The 20,690-nt window shown below is 34.7% G+C and overlaps 1 protein-coding gene across 13 annotated transcripts in view; it reads left to right on the top strand.

The window, feature by feature from the left end:
- Positions 1–20,690, top strand: part of LARP1B (La ribonucleoprotein 1B) — a 128,215-nt gene that overhangs the window by 36,173 nt on the left and 71,352 nt on the right. For 10 of the 13 annotated variants that reach the window (XM_042983923.1, XM_042983924.1, XM_042983921.1 and 7 more), the window contains 2 exons: positions 2,508–2,680; positions 7,854–8,219. In XM_042983923.1, coding sequence (XP_042839857.1) covers positions 2,508–2,680; positions 7,854–8,219 — 539 coding nt within the window. Of the gene's footprint in view, positions 1–2,507; positions 2,681–7,853; positions 8,220–12,323; positions 12,419–19,401; positions 19,632–20,690 lie in introns of those variants that run through there. The other 3 variants (XM_042983926.1, XM_042983928.1, XR_001511292.2) reach the window with 3 other exon arrangements.

Genomic DNA, 20,690 nt, shown 5'->3' with positions numbered 1-20,690 from the left:
CATAAGTATTCCTGAATGTGCCACATGCAAAGTATATAATCCTTTTAGAGCAATCTATATAATGACCCAGATTCAGGGTGCATAAGTCAAACTAGATAGATATCATGGGATATGTATGGTGATTTATCTCTGGAGAGTCAGGTTGACAATTTTCAATTAATGAAGGCAGCAAAGATCATTTTTTTTTCTATGTTCTCACAAGTTAGAACCTATAGGTGTCGAAGTATGTGTCTAATTTCTTTTTTTTTTATCTGTAAGCAAGTTTAATGTCAAGTCATCTAAGTAATATTCACTCATTTGTTTTTGGAAGATGAGGGCTTTACCATTAACCCTTAAAATTTATACATATAAGGTTTGAAATCTTTATAAAAGAAAACATCACATAGAGCATATGTGTAGGTAATTATAAGATGAATACTTCCTTTAAAAAATCTGGATTTTTCTTGTCTTACCCAAATTCTTTATTTTAATGTCATTTAATTTATAAGCACATGTGTTATGGATATAGTGAAACACTTGACTCGTGGTAGAAACATTCAAGTTTAGAGAGCATTTAGAAATTATTATATAATAAACTTAAGTAGGTGTTTAAGATTAAATTTCTATGTTAAAAATAGTAGTTACTGATTTCCCTACCATGTGCCAGGTGCTGTTCTAATCATTTATACATGAACTGTGCATAGTAATTTAGTTAATTCTCAGTTGCTAGGATGGTGGTTCTTAGTCTATTTTTAAAGATTTAGTCACTGCATTGAACATAGATGATTTATAGTGTTAGGAATAGGGTTCTCTGCCGTTAAGTATTTTCCCATTCCTATAACTTTTTACTTGCAGCCCAAACCTAGCATTTCACTTGTACTACCTTTGTGGATCAATTAATGATACATATACCATTAATTTAGAAAATTGTAAAGCAGCAGTGTCTAATCGAAATAGAATGTTAGCCACACATGTAATCCTAATAATTTTAATAGCCTAAAAAGCTACAAAACAAATGAAATTAATTTTAATAACATTTTAAATATTTTAATATACCTAAATATTGTTAATATAAAAATTATGGATCCATTCTACCTTTTTAAATTTGTTTGTACCAAGACTTTGAAATCTGGTATGTACCTTACACTTATCCTGAGCACATTTTAGGAGTGGCCATGTTTCAAGTGCTCAGTAGCTCCATGTGGCTTGGCTGGTGGCTACATACTAGACAATGCAGTTTTAGAGCCTTTTCCGTTATGAAGGAATATACATTTAAAAAAAGTAATATAGTAATCTGGCATTTGAATCCTGGATCTAACTATGCATTCTTGGAGAGGATAATAACTCTAACATGTAGTAGATGAAGTAAAATCTTGGAATATTCTTCTCAAATCCAAAGTCCTGGAGTGTGCCTTTGCATTTTCATTTAGTAAAAAAAAAAAGATTGTTGGTGTTCATTTATTTCAGCTTTCTCCATGTAATATTCAACTTTGCAGTATTTTCAAGTAATTGGCTTTCAGGACTAAAATGATGTTTAGAATTTTAGAGTTTAAATTAGTACTTAAAATTTTTGTATGACTCAAGTACATATTGCATTATAACTTTAAACAAGTATTCTTTGACTTTAAAAAAAGATTGATAAAGGAATCAATTAGGAATTTATTTATAGAGCATGTAATTATTCTGATTAAAAGATAGTGTGGAGAAAGGCATTTTTAATTCCAACAGAGTTTTTAAATGTTTTAGGGGCACCTGGGTGATCAGTCAGTTTAGCATCCAACTCATGATTTCGGCCCAAGTGATGATCTCACAGTTTGTGGGATCAAACCCTGCATCTGGCTCTGCACTGACAGTGTGAAGCCTGCTTGGCATTCTCCCCCCTCCCCCCCCCCCGCCCCCACCCTCCTTTCCCCCATTTGTGTACTCTCTCTCAAAATAAATAAAAAACATAAAATGTTTTACATTTTATTGCCAGAGCAGTGCACTTTAATGATGTGACATGCTACTCTTTATAAACAGTATTCAGTATGAGCTAAGTGGGCACACTGCATTCGGTTAAACCTCATTAAGCAAAGGAAATGTGAAAAGTAGGAATAATGGCTTACTATAGATCATAGCAGAACACTGAAGGACTGATTTTGCCTTCTATAAAAGACACATTTAGTCTGTGGCTTAGTAGCATTCAAGGTTCCATAATTTCATTATATATAATTAATAGATTTTAAGATTGCATACGGAATTGACCCCTAAATAGATGTATTGTCACAATTAGTGACTCAATTGATATTCAGAAGTTTGAATGAATGTGATCTGTGTAAGAGTTGGTGACATTGCTTTTATCTGTTATTCATTGGCTTTACTTGAATACATCATACAAGCTTTTCGGGTTTGAAAGTCCTTGGGAAGATTATAATTGAGATTTGATTTATCATGTTTTTGTGAAAAAAAAAAACCCAAATAAAGAAAAATAAGGTGTTTTATAAGTAAGAAAGCCATTATTTTAACTAAGTACCAACTTAAAATTTTAGAGTCTGCCCCAAATTCTCCAAGATTTGGAAGTCCACTGAACCCAAAGAAAAATACTGAAACGAGTAATCTCCAAGCAATATCTAGAGGTCTGTCTACCAGTTTGCCTGACTTGGACTCACAACCTTGGATAGAAGTAAAAAAGAGACCTCGTCCATCTCCAATGAAATTGAAGGTAAATTGTTACAAGCCAAGTGAAGTGTAATACATTTCGGATTGAGTATAAGACTACTGTATTTTGTTTGTCAAGTAAATATATAAAATTGTAAAAATTGGAACCATTGGCCAGAAATAAAAACTACTCAGTAGTTAAAAGTAAGTTCTATTCTGTCAATTTTAAAAATTTACCTTTTACTTCTGAATATGATTTAAGATACTTTGGCCTTTTTACTTGTGACTAATTTAAATTTGAATAACTAACTCAGTGTTTTTAAACCTGACAAAATTTTCTTAAATTGTGAATTTGTATTTTAATCTCATTATATTATTTGTAACTTTGTTAATTATAAAGAGTACAGATTCTGTACATACGTGTTTTGGTAATTCTGTGTACTGTAAGTAAGGAAAAGAGAATTGATGTCTTGGAGGCATGTGAGGGAGTGAGATGTGTGGTTATGAAACAGGAGGAGAAATCCTTGATGGTAGAACTGCCATATTTTTGACTCATGGTTAGATACAAAATTTCAAATGTGATAAAAATTGCTCTGATCTAATCCATAGACAAAATGAGTACAAATAAAACTAGGGAAATCTGAGTAAGATTAATGGGTTATTTCAATGTCTTATATGTGATATTCTATAGTTTTGCAAGATGTTAATATTGGAGGAACCTGGGTAAAAAATACATAAGATTTCTGTTTCTTTTTCTTTCTTTTCTTTTTTTTTAATGTTTGTTTTTTGAGGGAAAGAGCGAGCAGGGAAGGGGCAGAGAGAGGGAGAAAGAGAATCCCAAGAAGGCTCCACATGCACTGCCAGCATAGACCCCAATGCAGGGTTCGAACTGATGAAATGGGAGATCATGACCTGAGCTGTCACCAAGAGCCAGATGCGTAACTGACTGAGCCACCCTGGGGGTCTTAGATCTCTATTTCTTACAACTGTATGTGAGTGTACAATTCTCTCAAAGTGAAGTTTACTAAAAATAAATGGAAACAGTGGTACTCAAATGAGTCTGATGTATAGGGCCAGCAAGTTGGTAATGGAATATAGTTTTAGTAGTGGAAAGAGAATTATATAAGATCTAGGGCCTTCAGTTTTATGGCCAAAGAATATTGGTGACTTTAGTAAGATCTGAAATGTATTCTGATATTACAGAGTGAGGATTTGGCTTGGAGGAAAGCTGACTATAGGTTCTGGGGGCCTAGATATTTCAGTGATACCTGCTGAGGTAGGTTACTTATCAACAATGTTGCCAACATACTTTAAAAAAAATGACCTTCTTAAAATATATATTCTAGAGTGGGTATAGTTCAGAGATATTTTTATTTAGAAATCTGAAAGCATTTTTCCACTGTTGTCTTGGTCAGTTTAAAATTTAGTCCCTTTAGATTTTTTGTATCAAGTCAATTTGTTGTTGAGGTTTTAAGATTATTTCTTCATCCCCCCCTCTTGAAATTTCAGATGATATATCTTGGAATTGGTCTATTTTTATTTATTTGTGCTGAGTATTTATGTCCTTTATTTTGGGGAAACTCATGTTTCTCTTTTTTTCAACTTTTGGTATTCCTTTTCATCTAATGTTGGACCCCCTGGATTAATCATCTGGCTATTGTTTTTCTGGAGTTGGGGATTTTAAAAAGCTTCTGTATTCTGATATTTCCATCAATTTTTTTAAGCCCTTGTCTTTTAGGGTGATGATTATCTTTTAATATGTGGTGATTTTTAGTTGATGATTCATAATAATTATTGGTAAATTGGTATGGACTTCTGTTGTGGCCTTGTAGATATCTGCTCATCCAGAAGCCCTTTCTCCACCTGAATGTGAGGTGTGATTTTGCACACTCTTGGTTAAGTGTAAAGGTCCTATTAACTTAGACTTCTAGACCTTGGCAGAGAATAGTCATGCTGGTTCTGAGTCCCCAGAATTGGTAAAATCAGTACTTTTCTCTGGGAGGTAGGATTCCTTAGTGTACTTTATTCACTGGTAAAATTACCTTATCTTTGTCCCCCTTAGCTCTGGTTTAGAAGTTTAGAATAATACTGGAATGTGTTCAATGTCTATCCAGTTCTAGCGCTAAAACATAAGCCCTCTCTTGGCAAATCTTTTACTTTTTTTTTTTTTTTTAAATGCTTATTTGTATTTGAGAGGGAGAGAGCGAGAGATAGGCAGAGAGAGAGAGAGAGAGAGACAGAATCTGAAGCAGGCTCAAAGGTCTGAGCTGTCAGCACAGAGCCCGATGTGAGGCTTGAACTCATGAGATGTGAGATCATGATATTTTGGATGCTTAACCAACTGAGCCACCCAGGTGCCCTGGCAAATCTTTGACTTTGTTTAGAAAGCAATTCTTGGGCTTTTAGTTGGGAGCAGGTTTTATAGCTTCATATTTTCAGATAAGGGTATGGGACTGACTGTTCTGGCTATGTCCTGTAGTTATTTTTCCAGATACCCAATTTGATGGTTGTCACGTAGTCCATTCTTGCTCATTGTACTTACCATCTCAAAACTTTCTAGGACCCCAGTGGAACCAACAGTGTCTTTTTTTCTTTCTTTAAGTTTATTTATTTTTAAGAGGGAGAGTGTGAGCAGAGGAGAGGCAGAGAGAGAGGGGGAGAGAGAATCCCAAGTGGTCTCCACACTGAGTGTGGAGTCTGTTGTGGGGCTCAGTCCCTTGACCCTGAGATCATGACCTGAGCCTAAGTTGAGAGTTGGACGTTCAATCAACTGAACCACCCAGTCCCCCATTTTTTATGTTTTAGAGATAGCACATGAATGGGAAAGAGGGCAGAGGGAGAGAGAGCGAGCGAATCTTAGCAGGTTCCCTGCTCAGCACAGAGCCTGATGTGGGGCCTGATCCCATGACCCTCGGATCATGACCTGAGCTGAAATCAAGAGTTGCATGCTCAACTGACTGAACCACCCTGGTGCCTCGCTGTCTTTCTTGTTATAGGTTCTAAGTTGCTGTTTCCTCTAGTCTTGTTTATTATCAATATAATGCCATTTGCTTTCTGCTTTCCAAAAAATCAGAACAATTTCTGATCTTCTGATAGTATAATACTTGTTTTCATATTGACATGGATTTATTCTTTCCATTATTGCATATCATTATTGCAAGTAAGTATGGTCAGTCAGTTCATCTTGAATCCCAAACCTTTTGTCTCTTCCTCACAAATAAAAAAAAAATTTATGTTTGAAACAGAAATTTAAATACAACTGATATAAAGTAAAAAGTAAGAGACTGTGTTCAGGGTTTACCATTCTTAACGGTTTGGTATTTATTCTCAAACTTTTTTCACGTACTTGCAAATGTTAATAACAGGATGTATAGTCTCTGTTTTTAAATATATTCACAGTGTGTGTGTGTGTGTGTGTGTTTAAACCACTTTATTGACGAATGATTGACATACGAAAAGCTATACATATTTAATGTGCACAACTTGGTGAGTTTAAGATGTGGCTTTTTTTTTTTTTTTTTTTAATTTACATCCAAGTTAGTTAGGATATAGGGCAATAGTGATTTCAGGACTAGATTCCTTAATGCCCCTTACCCATGTAGCCCATCCCCCCTCCCAAAATCCCTCCAGCAACCCTCTGTTCTCCATATTTAAGAGTCTCTTATGTGTTGTCCCCCTCCCTGTTTTTATATTATTTTTGCTTCCCTTCCCTTATGTTTATCTGTTTCGTCTCTTAAAGTCCTCATGTGAGTGAAGTCATATGATTTTTGTCTTTCTCTGACTGACTAATTTCACTTAGCATAATACCCTCTAGTTCCATCCACATGGTTGCAAATGGCAAGATTTTATTCTTTTTGATTTCCAAGTAATACTCCAATATGTGTGTGTGTGTGTGTGTGTGTGTGTGTGTGTGTGTGTGTGTGTGTGTATACACACACACACACACACACCATACCTTCTATATCCATTCATCCATCGATGGACATTTGGGCTCTTTCCATACTTTGTCTATTGTTGATAGTGCTGCTGTAAACATTGGGGTGCATGTGTCCCTTCAAAACAACATACCTGTATCCCTTGGATAAATACCTAGTAGTGCAGTTGCTGGGTTGTAGGGTAGTTCTATTTTTAATTTTTGGAGGAACCTCCATACTGTTTTCCAGAGTGGCTGCACCAGTTTGCATTCCCACCAGCAGTGCAAAAGAGATCCTCTTTCTCCGCATCCTTGCTGACATCTCTTGTTGCCTAAATATATTCACAGTGTGTTAAAAGTTAGTTTTCTTTTTGTTTGTTTTGTTTTGTTTTGTTTTTAGTTAATAACATCATGGACAGCCTTCCATTTACTAGAACATTAGTTCTGTCAGGGCAGAGTTTTTACTTATTGTATACCCTTTCCTTGAACCGTGCCTGGCTCACAGTGAGGACCAAGATAATTATTGACTGAATGAATATATACTACATTAATAGGAGTTCTCAAAGAAAGGGATTGTATAGGAGAGTTAGCATTTGCTAAAGGATGAGGATTGGTCATAGGATGGCATAGGAAGATAATACTGAGAAACCTATTTTCTTGTGTTGAGAGTTTTGGAAATCTAGACTAGTTTAGATTTTAGAAGCTCTAGGATCTGAAAGTTTGGACTTGTTATGTCACCTAGTAGGAAGCAATTTTAACTTTTTCAGGAAGGGCAAAGTTCAACAATTGAGTACATGTTAGGGTAAATTTAATGAAAACCAGGCCACACTGAGTGGAGGTGAAGATTGAGCAGAGGGATTATCTAGGAAACCTAGTTAATGGCATTAATGTAATTGCAAAGGTTCAGACTAGCAAGTCTGACTGTTGAATTTAGAAGTCAAAAAACCTTGATTGTTCTAGTCCTGACTAGTTCTGAAATTGTGGACAAATTAACTTCTATCTCTAGGCCTTTTTTCCCCTCATCTGTAAAATGAATTGCTGTGCAGTAGTGGATGAGCTAAGCACCATTCTAACTCTAAAAGGAATCTTTTAGATTAATATAACCCTCCTTTTACTCAATTTTGTGTTTTTCTTTAGCGTTAGACTTAGCGTTTAGCAAATACTTTGTATTTATTGGGCTAGAATACTACTGATTTGATTTTCTTTTATAATTTGCCTGCTGACTAGTCATTGAGCATGTTAGGCTTCATATTACTTGTAACATGTGATTTTTTTAAGTGATTAAAAAAAAGTGTGTATATAAAATCCCACTTTCTTCCCTTAGGAATCAGCATCTCTGCCTGAAGAGGCATCAAATCAGCTATATCCTTCAGATGAACAAGAGCAAGAAGAACTTGACTTTTTATTTGATGAAGAGATGGAGCAAATAGAAGGACGAAAAAACACATTTACTGATTGGTCTGATAATGATTCAGATTATGAAATTGATGACCAGGATTTAAACAAGATTTTGATTGTAACTCAGACACCACCTTACATGAGAAAACATCCTGGAGGAGATCGAACGGGCAACCACATGTCTCGGGCAAAAATTACATCTGAACTTGCTAAAGTCATTAATGATGGCTTGTATTACTATGAACAGGATCTATGGATGGAAGAAGATGAAAACAAACACACAGCCCTAAAGGTAATTGTTTCTGGCCAACAACATCTTTCTACTGATACTAGTTTTTTAAATATATGTTGCTCCCTGTTTTTCCTAAACTTAAGGCTTTATTTTATTAAATTTTTAATATAAATAAACAATATTTAATATGAAAAATTCCTGGAATATATCTGACAGTCATAACCTGAGATACTATTTTATTTTATTAAAATGACAGTGGAATGAATAATTAAAAAAATTAGCATTCACTGGCTAAAACCCTTTTTTCAGGTGAAAATAATTAGAAGGCCCTTTCTAATAAGAAGGAAAAAAGTTATGGACAGGCTTAGTTTATATGCTCATTTCTTACCCTGGCCTATAATTACTCCAGCTCTATGAGCAAGGTGTTAGAGAAGGGTTACTTTTGCTGACCCCTTTCATCCTTCACTCCTTAGTCTATGGTGCATGCTCTATGGTAGTGGAATTTATTGTGGTCAGGGATGGAAGATTAAAATGGCTGATTGTCTCTTCTTGTCCAGTCACTACTCTGGTGCTAGGGGTGCTCTTTGAACCTTGTTCGAATTTTTTATTCTCTTGCATTTCACCCCACATTCTGGATAACTAACCTATCCTAGTTATTAAGGTAAAATACAAGAGCATCAGAATATTATTTTAGCTGTCTGCATTCCTTTGATATCGATTTTAATGATGTAGATGGGGAATAAATTGGATATTTTTCTGCCATTAAAAAAGTTAAATATTTGTTTTTAGGATATAATAATGAAGGAAAAGTTGTGTAACTGTACTATGCCAAATAGAAGAGAGATCTTGGTCAGAAATAGTTAGAGTTGTAGGAAGAAAAGCCTGCCAACTAGTGATTGAATAGAAGGGACTGGCTGTCCCTGGAGGTGTTCTTATCATTAACAAGAAGTGTACTTCCCTTCTTGGCTCTTCATTTCTTTTTCTTCATGGAATTTCCATCATTGCATTCACCTCTTTACCTTCTCAATTTGTTGCCTTTTTGGAGACCATGCCTCAAGGTATTATAGCTTTCTGTGAATTAAGAGCCTGAGTAGTTCTTTCTGTCCTGCTGTGGGAAAGGAAGTGTGTTTTTATAAAGTTTCTTGGTTGAAAGTCTTTCCTTGTCTAAGCATTGCTATTTTATTTGTGATACTTAGGTTCTGTAAGAAATCTCTAAATCCTTTTTGGAACAGAGCTAGAAATTTAATAATAGGTTACAATTGCACTCTTTCCATTCCCTGTCTCCACTGTGCTTTGTTCTTCACCATCTACCATTCTGTATATTGTACTTCCCTTCTGTTTTGATTGCATGGATATGAGATTTATGAGGATAGGAATTTTTATCTTATTTTGTGCACTACTGTATCTCTGCTGCTAGGACAGTTCCTGGTGCATAGTAGTACTCAATTCATATTCATTAAATGAATAAATAAATTATGGATTAAACATTATGAACTAGCCAGAAAAAAGCTAACCACTGTATATAATATTGGTTCTGTGGGAAAATTTTTTGAGTTCCAAATAATGAACTCACAAGTCACCTTGAGAAACATGCTATTTGTAGGTGATTATTTATTTGCTTTAACTAATGTGTAGACAAAAAAGCCATGTGTTAATTAAAAACCAGCATCTGCCTTATCCATGAAATATTAGGGGAAAGTAATCTTGGCTATATGACTCTGAGCACTATGGATCTGTTCATAAGTATGTTGTATTTTAGCGTATGTACATTGGTCCCTATGTACATTCTTATCACCTTATTCCCCTTGTTTCTAATTCTGCTCAACATGTAATTTCTTTTTAGAGTTGTACTTTTCTTGTGGGTCTGCTTAAAGGGAGAGAAAACAATGATTTAATATATATTTTTTAAACTCCTACTGTGAGTCAGACATTGTGCTAGGTCCTGGGCATGGAATGGGAAGATAACAGTAGGGTCTCTACATGCCTGGTTCTTACAAATAATTGCGAGGATAGACATTAAAATAAGCTCACAATAAGTATTTAATCATAAATTATAATAAATGTTCTAAAGGAAAAGAACAGGATTCTACTGGATTGGGTTGTCAGGGAATGCTTGTGAGAAAGTCACAGTTATAGTGAGGTCTGAACTATGAGTAAGATTGAACCCTGCAAAGAGTAGGGAAACCATACTCTGGGCAGAGGAAACAGCAAGTGGCAAGGATCTGAGGGAGGAAAGAATTTGGTATATTTGAGGAAATGAAAAAAAAAAAAAAAAGCCTGTTTATAGTATTATATGAGAGGACAGATATGACAATGTAGGCAGAAGTCTGATCATATATGGTTTTGTGGGCCATGTTAGATTGGAATTTATCTAAAATTCAAGTAAAGTATCTTGGAGAGCTTTACACAAGCAATGGGACATAATCTAATTTTTATTAAAAAAAAATAAGTCTGGTTATTATGGTGGAGAATAGAGTAGAGATAGGTACAAGGGTGGCAGAAGAAATCTACTTGGGAGGCTATAAAAGTAGTCTTGGAGATGGGTATTTGTAACTTAAGGTAACTTGGTAACCGAGGAACTGTAGAAATAAGAAAACCAGATCTGAGCTCTCAGGAATCATTGTTTAGGAGTTGTAATAGGAAAAGTGGTGATGTGGAAGCGTAAAACTGACTTCAAAAGGAAAGAAAAATCGGATGTGTCAGGAACTGGACATATAGAGTTAGATGTAAATGAAAAGAATGCCAAATTGACAGGGTAGTTTGGTGATATTTTTTGACTTTGCAAAAGGAGTTTTTGCTGGATCCAGAAGTTACATTGAACTGCACTGGACTGAGTATAGGCTTTCTGTTTCTGGCATGGTCTTACTGGTGAAGACAACTCAAATGGCCTTTTAATAGATGAGAAAACACCTACTTAAAATCCTTGAAGATCAGCAAGATAAGTTATTAATCAGAATGAAACCATGGACAAATATGGAGTATTGAAGTAGTGTTGCCCTGGAGACCGTTTTGGAATTTGAGGGATTTGAGGAGTTCAGCTTTGCAGAAGCCATCCAAAATAAAGGGGGAAAAGACACAAACCTAGGGCTCAGCCAAAGTTGGGGATTCCATCAAGTCGTCTTCCTATTAAATTGGTACCTAAAAGAAATACATCCTCAGTGGAAGAGAACTTGCTTTCTCATCTATTCCTCTGGGGGGGCTACACACAAATTTCCCTACTTGTGCTGAGCAGAATAAGGAGAAAAAAAATGGCTTAGAACTTATCATGCAACTTAAGTTCATACTATGTGGATGACTAATGTAACCACTAGTCATGAATTTAAAGTGATTATGGCCTGCTAATTTCCCAGAAACCTAGCAGAAGCCAACATAGCTCTTTTGTATGGACATTAACTTTTATCCTAGACCTCAAATAATTTACTCAAGTTACCTTAAAAGGAAAGTGAGCAGCTCACAAAGTTAATAATCAGACATGGAAATGTGGTACCACATGTAAGAATGAGCTAAAGTAACAGCAAAACCATACCCTGAAATAATTTAGATATTGGAATTTTTTTTATTTTTTATTATTTTTTTAATGTTTATTTTTGAGCTAGAGATACACAGAGCTCAAGCAGGGGAGGGGCAGAGAGAGAGGGAGACACAGAATCTGAAGCAGGCTCCAGTCTCAGTGCTGTCAGCACAGAGCCCGATGTTGGGGCTCGAACACATGAACCATGAGATCATGAGCTGAGCTGAAGTCGAATGCTTAACCGACTGAGCCACCCAGGCGCCCCTTAGATATTCGAATTATTAAACAGAATATGGAGTAACTATGTTTACTGTGTTTAAAGAAATAAAAATATGGGTGGGGAAGAAGAAATTCTAAACAATAAAGTTCCTAGAACTTCAAGTAAAAACAGTTAAAGTTGAAATCAAGAACTCAATTGAAGGGATTAACAGCAGATTAGATACAATTAGAGGGTCAGTGAATTGGAAGCCAGCTTTACAAGAAATTTCAGAGATCAGCACAGAGAGGCAGAGAAATAGAATATATGAAAGGGTATGTAATGTTACTCTAGAGAGTCTTTGCTATTACTTACTACATTTCAAATCAAGTTTTGTAGAATTTACCATCTACTGGATTTTATTATATAGCTTTTTATTTCTTTCCTTTTTTTTTAGCTTTTTCTGAAAAGTTTTAAAAAAGGAAGAAATGTGGAATACAGAGTGATAGAAATGGTCTAAAATGACATTTAATCAGAATTTCAGAAGGAAAGGTGAGAGAAAATGGGGCAAAGTCAGTATTTTACGAGGTGATAACTAATGCTTTTTCTGAATTGAGGAGAGGTACCAGAGTAGAGCAGCCAGGGGGGGAAAGGCAGACTACATATAAAGGAAGAAGAGTGACTTGGTCAGCTGACAGCTGACTTTCCAACAATTAACAGTTGAATGCAGTACACAGTGGAATGATGGTGTTAATATACCAAGGGAAAATAACTATCAACCTATGATTGTATGTCTTGCAAAATGTCTTTCAAGTAAAAGGGTAAAATATGAGAGAAATTGTAATTCAGAAAGCCTCACCAAGTGAAATTGTAAAGGTAGCATAATGATTTCAGATGCCAGATATATAGAAAGGACTGTAGAGCAAAGCAAGAGATAGGTGATAAATCTAAATATTAACTGTATAAAACAGTGTCTTACAGATTTACTATAACATTAACCCAAACTTGGAGAGAGCAATAAATACTATTTAAGGGTACTTTAAATGTTTTCATGTTGCAGTTTGAAGGATACCCTTCAAACTATTTTTATTAAAACATAAAATTAGAGGGAATAACCATGAAGCTAGGAGAAAGGGAAATGTGGAATAAGTAGGGGCTTCCAGCACAACAATAAGGTAGATTTAAACCCAAATATTTAGAGAAAAAAAACCAATAAATATTGTCAGAGTATATATAAATAAAATCGGTTGTGTTATTTACATGTGACATCAAAAAGATAAGAGAGCAAAAAAGTTGAAAAGATTGGAACAATATACACCGTAAAGTACTAATAAAAAAAAAATCAATCTGTAGATGCAGTGTAAACCATATCAGTATCCTAACTGGCTATTTTTCAGAAATTGATGAGATGATCTAAAATTATATTGAAATTCAAGGGACCCAAAATAGCCAAAACAATCTTAAAAAAGAACAAAGTTGAAGAATTCATACACAGTCCTTACATTAAGACAGTGTTCTTACTAGGATAAGCATAGACATACAGGTCAGTGGAAGAGAATTGAAAGCCCAGAAATAAACCCTGTGTCTATATTCAACTGACTTCTGGCAGAAGTGCCTAAACTATTTATTCAAATAGGGAAAGAATAGTCTTCTTAATAAGTGGTCTTGAGACAAGTGGATATCCATATGTAAAAGAGTAAATTAGATGCCACCCTAACTCACCATGTACAAAAATTAATTCATTTGATTTAAACATTTAAATATAAGAGTAAAAATGATACAACTATTGCAAGAAAACATAAAATCTTTGACTTTGTATTTGACAGTGGTTTCTTATACCAATAGCATAAGAAACAAAAGAAAATTGGGTATCATAACTTTAAATTTTGTACTTCATAGTACACCATGAAGAAAATGATAGGGAAAGAAAAAAAAAAAACAACAATACCATTTACATTAGCACCTCCTCCCCAAAATAAAATAATGAGGTATAAAGCTAATAAAATAGGTACAAGATCTATATGAGGAATATGATAACTCTGATGAAAGAAATTAAAGAACTACTAAATGAGACAGGAAGACTCAATATTATTAGTTTTCCCCAACTTGATCTGTAGATTCAGTGCAGTCCCAATCAAGATTTCAGGAATTTATTTTGTGGATATTGATTGATTAACTGATTCTAAAATTTATGTGGAGAGATAAAAGACCAGAATTGCCAATACAGTATTGAAGAAGAGTCAGAGAACTGATACTGCCTAACTTCAAGAGTTACTATAAAGCTACAGTGATCAAGACAGTGTGGTATTGGTAAAAGAATAGACAAATAGATCAATGGAACACAATAGAGAACCCAGAAATAGACTTGCAGTAATGTAATAAAACTGATCTTTGACAAAGGAATAAAGGCAATACAATGGAGAAAATATAGTCTTTTCAACAAGTGGTGATGGAACAACTTTACATCCATGTGAAAAAAAGTGAATCTAGACACAGACCTTGTATTTTTTCACAAAAAGTAACTCAAAGTGGATCAGACCTACATGTAAAACACAAAACTATAAAACAACTGGAAGATAAAAGAGAGAAAATGTAGATGATCTTCAGTTGGCTGACGACTTTTTAGATACAACTCCAAAAGCTTGATCCACAAAGGAAGAAATTAAGTCAGAGTTTTTCTAGGCACATAATGGACTGTATCCAAAGTATACCAAAAAAAAAAAAAAAAAAAAAAATCTTAAATCTTCAACAGTGTGAAAACAACCAGATTAAAAAAACAGGCCAATGAGCTCACCAAAAGTTATATTGATGGTGAATAAGCACATGAAAAGATACTCTATATGATATAATTAGGGAAGTGCAAATTTAGACGGTGAGACACCACTACACACGTTAGAATGGCCAAAATATAGCTGAAAGCATCCAATGCTGATGAGGATATAGAGCAACAGGAATTTTCACTCCTGTTGGGAATGCAAAGTTGTACAGCCACTTTGGAAGACAGTTTGTTTCTTACAAAACTTTTCTTACACATTCTCTCTCTACACCTTTCTCTCTGCCCTTCCCCTGCTTGTGCTCTCTGTCTCAAAATAAATTAATAAAGTTTATAAAACCAAAAACCAAAACTACTCTTGCCATACTATCTAGTAATTACCTTCCTTGGTACTTAACCCCAAAGGAGCTGAAAACTTTGCATATGTGGGGTGGGCTGGTTGGCTCAGTCAGTAGAGCATGTTCCTCATTTATTTATTTATTTATTTTATTTATTTTTTTAATGTTTGAGACAGAGCCAGAGAAAGAGTGCATGTGGTGGGGGGAGGGGGGGCGGGGAGTGGGCGGCAGACAGAGGGTGACACACAATCTGAAGTGGGCTCCAGGCTCTGAGCTGTCAGCACAGAGCCCAACATGGGGCTTGAACTCAGGAACCGTGAGATCATGACCTGAGCCGAAGTCAGATGCTTTACAGGCTGAGCCACTGAGGGTGCCCCAAGCATGTTCCTCTTGATCTTGGGGTTGTGAGTTCGAGCCCCATGTTGAGGGTAGAGTTTACTTTAAAAAAAATCTGCATATGAAAAAACTTAAAAAAAAATAAAAATCTTTACAGTAATTTTATTCATAATTGCCAAAACTTGGAAGCAACCAAGATGCCTTTCAGTAGGTGAATGGATAAACTCATATATCCAGACAATGGAATATTATGTAGTGCTAAAAAGAAATAAGCGATCAGTGGAGGAATCTTAAATGCAAATTACTAAATGAATCCAATCTGAAAAGGCTACATATTTACTGCATGATTCTAAATATTTGACATTCTGGAAAAGGAAAACTATGAAGATAGAAGGAAGATCAGTGATTGCTAGGGTATGGGAAGGGAATAAATGAATAGGCAGAACAGAGAGGTTTTTTAGGGCAGTTAAAATTTTCTGTATGATAGTATAATGGTGAGTACATCTAATTATACATGTATCAAAACCTGTGGGATGTACATACCAAGCATGAAACTTATGTAAACTATGGACTTTAGGTGATTATGATGTGTCAGTGTAAGCCCACTGATTGTAACAGATGTAACACAGATTGTAACATGCAGAATGGTAAGAGGGGGAGAGTCTGTACTTTTTCACATAATTTTGCCATGAATCAAACTGCTGTAAAAACACTAAAAAAGCAAGTTAGAAGAAGATGTTTACAAATAATATTTTTAATAAAGGACTTATATTTGTAATAGAGAACTCTTATAACTCAATAATAAAAATACAATCCAATTATTATTAAATGAGCAAATAATCTGAATAGACTTCTTTTCCAAAGAAGATACACAAATGGCTAATGAGCCCATGGAAGGTTGGTTGACATCATTAACCACCAGGGAAATGAATCAAAATCACTATGAGACACCACCTTGTACCTACTAGGATAACTATAATAAAAAAGATACATGCACAGTTGGTGATGATGGGGGGAGAAATCAAAATCCTCGTAGACTACTGGTTAGACTGTAAAATAGTTGAGGGTGTTATGCTAAGTGAAGTCAGTCAGTCAGAGAAAGACAAATATATGACTTCACTCATATGTGGAATTTAAGAAACACAACAGATGAACATAGGGGAAGGGAAGCAAAAATAAGATAAAAACAGGGAGGCAAACCATAAGAGACTCTTAAATACAGAGAACAAACAGGGTTACTGGAGTGGAGGTGGGTTGGGGAATGGGCTAAACAGGTGATGGGCATTAAGGAGGGCACTTGTTTCGATGAACACTGGCTATCATACGTAAGAGATGAACCACAGTTTTAACTCCTGAAACCAAGACTATATGTTAACTAACTTGAATTTAAATTTAGAAAAAGAGTGTAAAATGGTCCAACTGTTTTTGGAAAGCATTGTGGCAGTTCTCAAAAGGTTAAACATAGATTTGTCTTATGATCTAGGAATTCCTCTCCTAGGTAGGTACACAAAAGAAGTGACAACATATGTCCACACAAAAACATGCACAAATGTTAATTGCAGCATTATGAAAGTGGAAAGAACCCAAACAATCATCACCTGATGAATGCATAAACAAAAAGTGGTATAACCATATAATGGAGTAGTATTTAGCAGTAGGAAGAAATGAATACATCCTGAAACATGAAAACATTATGCTATGTACCACATATTGTAAGATTCTGTTTGTATGTTTGTGTGAAATGTCCAGAACAGACAGAAATTATATTGGTGGTTGTGGGGCTTAGGTTGGGTGGACATATTTCCTTGGGAGGAGATTGAGAGTGATTGCTAATGGGTCCTGTGTTTGTTTGTTGTTGTTGTTGGTTTTTTTTTTTTTTTTGGAGTGATGAAAATGTTGTAATTTGATTTTGATTATGGTTGCAAAATTTGTGTATACTAAAAGCCAATCGATTCATATGCTGGGGTAGATTGTACCATATGTGGATTATATCTTTAATAAAGTTTTTTTAAAAAGTCAGTGCTACCCAAAGTGATCTACAGGTTCAGTGCAATCCTTGTCAAGAGCCCAATGGCATCTTTTGCAGAATTAGGAAAACTAGTACTAAAATTGATATGGAATCTTATGGGACCATGGAGAGCCAAAAAACAAGTTTTAAAAACCATGGAGTTAGAAATACCGCATTTCCAAAAAGGAAAGAAAAGAAAAATATCACATTTCCTAATTACAGAACTATAGTAATCAAAACTGTGTGGTATGAGCATACAGACCAAGATTAAATGAAGCTGAATAGAGCACAGAAATAAATCCTTGAGTTGACTATATGACCAAATGATTTTCAGTATGTGTGCCAAGATCACTAAATGGGAGAAGACAATTTCAACAAATGGTGTTGGGGAAACTGGTCATCCACATGCAAAAGAGTAAAGTTGGAACCTTCTCTTAACATCATATGTAAAAAAATTTTAAAGATTAAAGACTTAAACCTAAGGTATAAAACTAGAACAAAACAGGGTGAAGCTTCATATTTGATTTGGCAATCATTTCTTAGCTATGACACTAAAAGCATATGTAATAAACAGATTGGAATTCATAAAAATCAAAAACTTACGTGTATTAACTTATCAGAATGAAAAGGTCAGCTGCAGAATAGGAGAAATATTTGCATATAATCTGATGAGGGGTTAATATTTCTGAATATATAAAGAAATCACAATAACTCAAAGACTCAGTTTAAAAAATGGGCAAAGGATTTGAAAAGCTGTTTCTCCAATAATATACAAATGTCCAGTGAACACATGAAAATATGTGCAGCGTCACTATTCTTAGAGAAATGAAAATCTAAATCACAATGAAATATCATCTCACTCGTTAGAATGGCTACTTTCAAAATAAAAAGTAAAACCTAGGAAATAACAGTTGTTGGAGAGGATGTAGAGAAATTAGAACCCTTGTGCATTGTTGGTGGGAACATAAAATGATATAGCTGCTATGAAAACAGTATGGCAGTTACTCAAAAAACTAAAAGGATATTTGCACAGCCACGTATTTAGCAGTAGTATTCATGATAGCCAAAAAGCAAGCCAATTAAATGTCCATCATCAGATTAATAGATAAATAAAATGTGGTGTATACATATAATGGAATATTATTCACCCTTTAGAAAGGAAGGAAAACTATCACGTAATACAACATGGATGGTCTTTGAGGACATGCTAAATGAAATAAGCCACAAAGATACACTGGATGATTCCATTTACAAATGAAGTAGTAAGGAAGCCAAATTCATAGAAACAGACTGGCAGTTGCTATGGGGGAGGGAGAAATGGGGAATTGTTTTTTTTGACATTTTTTGAGAGACAGAACATGAGTGGGGGAGTGGCAGAGAGAGAGGGAGACACAGAATCTGAAGCAGGCTCCAGGCTCTGAGCTGTCAGCAGAGATGAAATGGGGAATTGTTAATGGGTATGGAGTTTTAGTTTTACTAAATGAAAAAAGCTTGGTTATCCGTTGCACAACAGTGAATATATTCAACAGTACAGAACTGTAAACTTAAAGATGGTTAAGATGGTGAGTTTTATGTTTTTTTAAAATTCTAATTAAAAATGAAAATTAGAAAGCCCAGCTACCTCCTAAATAAAAAGTAACGCAAAAAAGCTTTTGTATATATATTGATAGCAGAATAGATTTACAAAGTAGACTTGAAAACAAAACATTACTAGTGCTAAAGAGTGTCCTTTTGTAATGATTAAAAGTGAAGAATCTATCAGAAAAGTATATTTTAAAATTTAATGTATTTAATATCAAGTTTTCAAATATATGAAACAATTGATGGGACAAATCCAAAGTCAGTTTGTCTCTTAAGTAAGGAATAACCAAGCAATAAAAAATGAGAGTAATTTGAGAAACAATTCTCTACCAAACCTCTGCAGAGTGCAAGATCTCTCTGTGCTTATCTGTAGTACTTTGACCTTCAGCGGTATATAAAGTGAATTTCAAAGCATTAATATTACATAAAACACTATTGGTGGAATTAAGTTAGTGTTTAAAACTTAAAAAGTAAAGTAATAAAACCCTGTATGTTTCAGAGCAAAGATACATGTTAAATAACTCACCAGTTGAAGAAGAAATCATAGTGGAAATTAGAAAATATAAATGGATTATTAACTGGATTTAAGAGGTGCACCGGATGAGAAAAGCTTAAATGCAAATATTTGGAAAAATGCTTGAAATTAATAAGCTGATCACCTGTATTATCTTTGCTGTATAAAACATTTCCCTTAAATCTCAAAGGCTTAAATAAAAACTTCTCACATTGCTTGGCATTGGCTATGGGTCGGCTATTGCTGCTGCTGTGTGTGTCTCTTCTCATTTTGGGGATTCATGCTGAAAGAGTAGCCACCATATAGCACTTGCTTATTCATTCACATAATGGGCTGAGCTAAAGTGTACAAATGTATTTTAAGTTGCTGCTTAGATGTTCTTTATGTAATTTCCTCACATTTGATTGGCTAAATAATGTGGCTAAGCTTATGGGGCTGGAATGTATATTCTCAAAAGGCATGAAAGGTGAATATGCATAATCCCCTAATCTAGAAAATGCAGGCTTTGAACAATAATAGAATCTGCTATAGCTTTCAAAAAGGTAAAAGTTAACAAAAGAATTAACAAAATAAGTCCCCATAAAAGTATATGGAAGTAAATAATAATTAGATCTAACACTAGAGAATTCATCATACCAACACTTAATTCTTTGAAAAGATTAAAATTTATGAAGACAAAGAGGAGGAAAATGTACTTATTTTCACTGCAGTGAAAATGGGGTTATAATTACTGATTATGGTCAAATTAGGGAAAATTTTCTACAAAAATATGTAACTTACCAAAACTTACTGGAAAAGAAAATTGATATAAACTTTTTTTTTTAAGTTTATTTGTTTTGAGAAGGGGGAGGGGCAGAAACAGAGGGGGACAGAGAATCCCAAGCAGCCTCCGTCCTGTCAGTGCAGAGCTAGATGTGGGGCTTGAACTCACAGATCGTGAGAGTCACAACCTGAGCTGAAGTCGAGAGTCAGGACATTTAACTGACTCAGCCACCTAGGCGCCCCAATGTAAACGATTTTTATAAATCTGAAAACTTGGCTTTATTAGCAAGGTTTTCTGAAATTGGAATAATTCCAACAGTGCACAAGTATTTCTAGTGAATAGAGCTAATAGTACTCAAATATTTGTTGAATGAATGGAGAAAAAAGAAATACTACACTTTATTAGAAGAGCATAACCTTGATAGCAATACCTGGAGAGAACATGAATGAGAAATTCAAGAGAATATGAATGAGAATCAAGCATTACAAGTTATCTGGGTATAAATATTTTA

This window comes from Panthera tigris, chromosome B1, assembly GCF_018350195.1.
Source record: "Panthera tigris isolate Pti1 chromosome B1, P.tigris_Pti1_mat1.1, whole genome shotgun sequence".
NCBI classification, from domain to species: Eukaryota; Metazoa; Chordata; class Mammalia; order Carnivora; family Felidae; genus Panthera; species Panthera tigris.
Note: the sequence above shows the minus strand (reverse complement) of the source record. Positions and strands in the feature narration are given on the sequence as shown.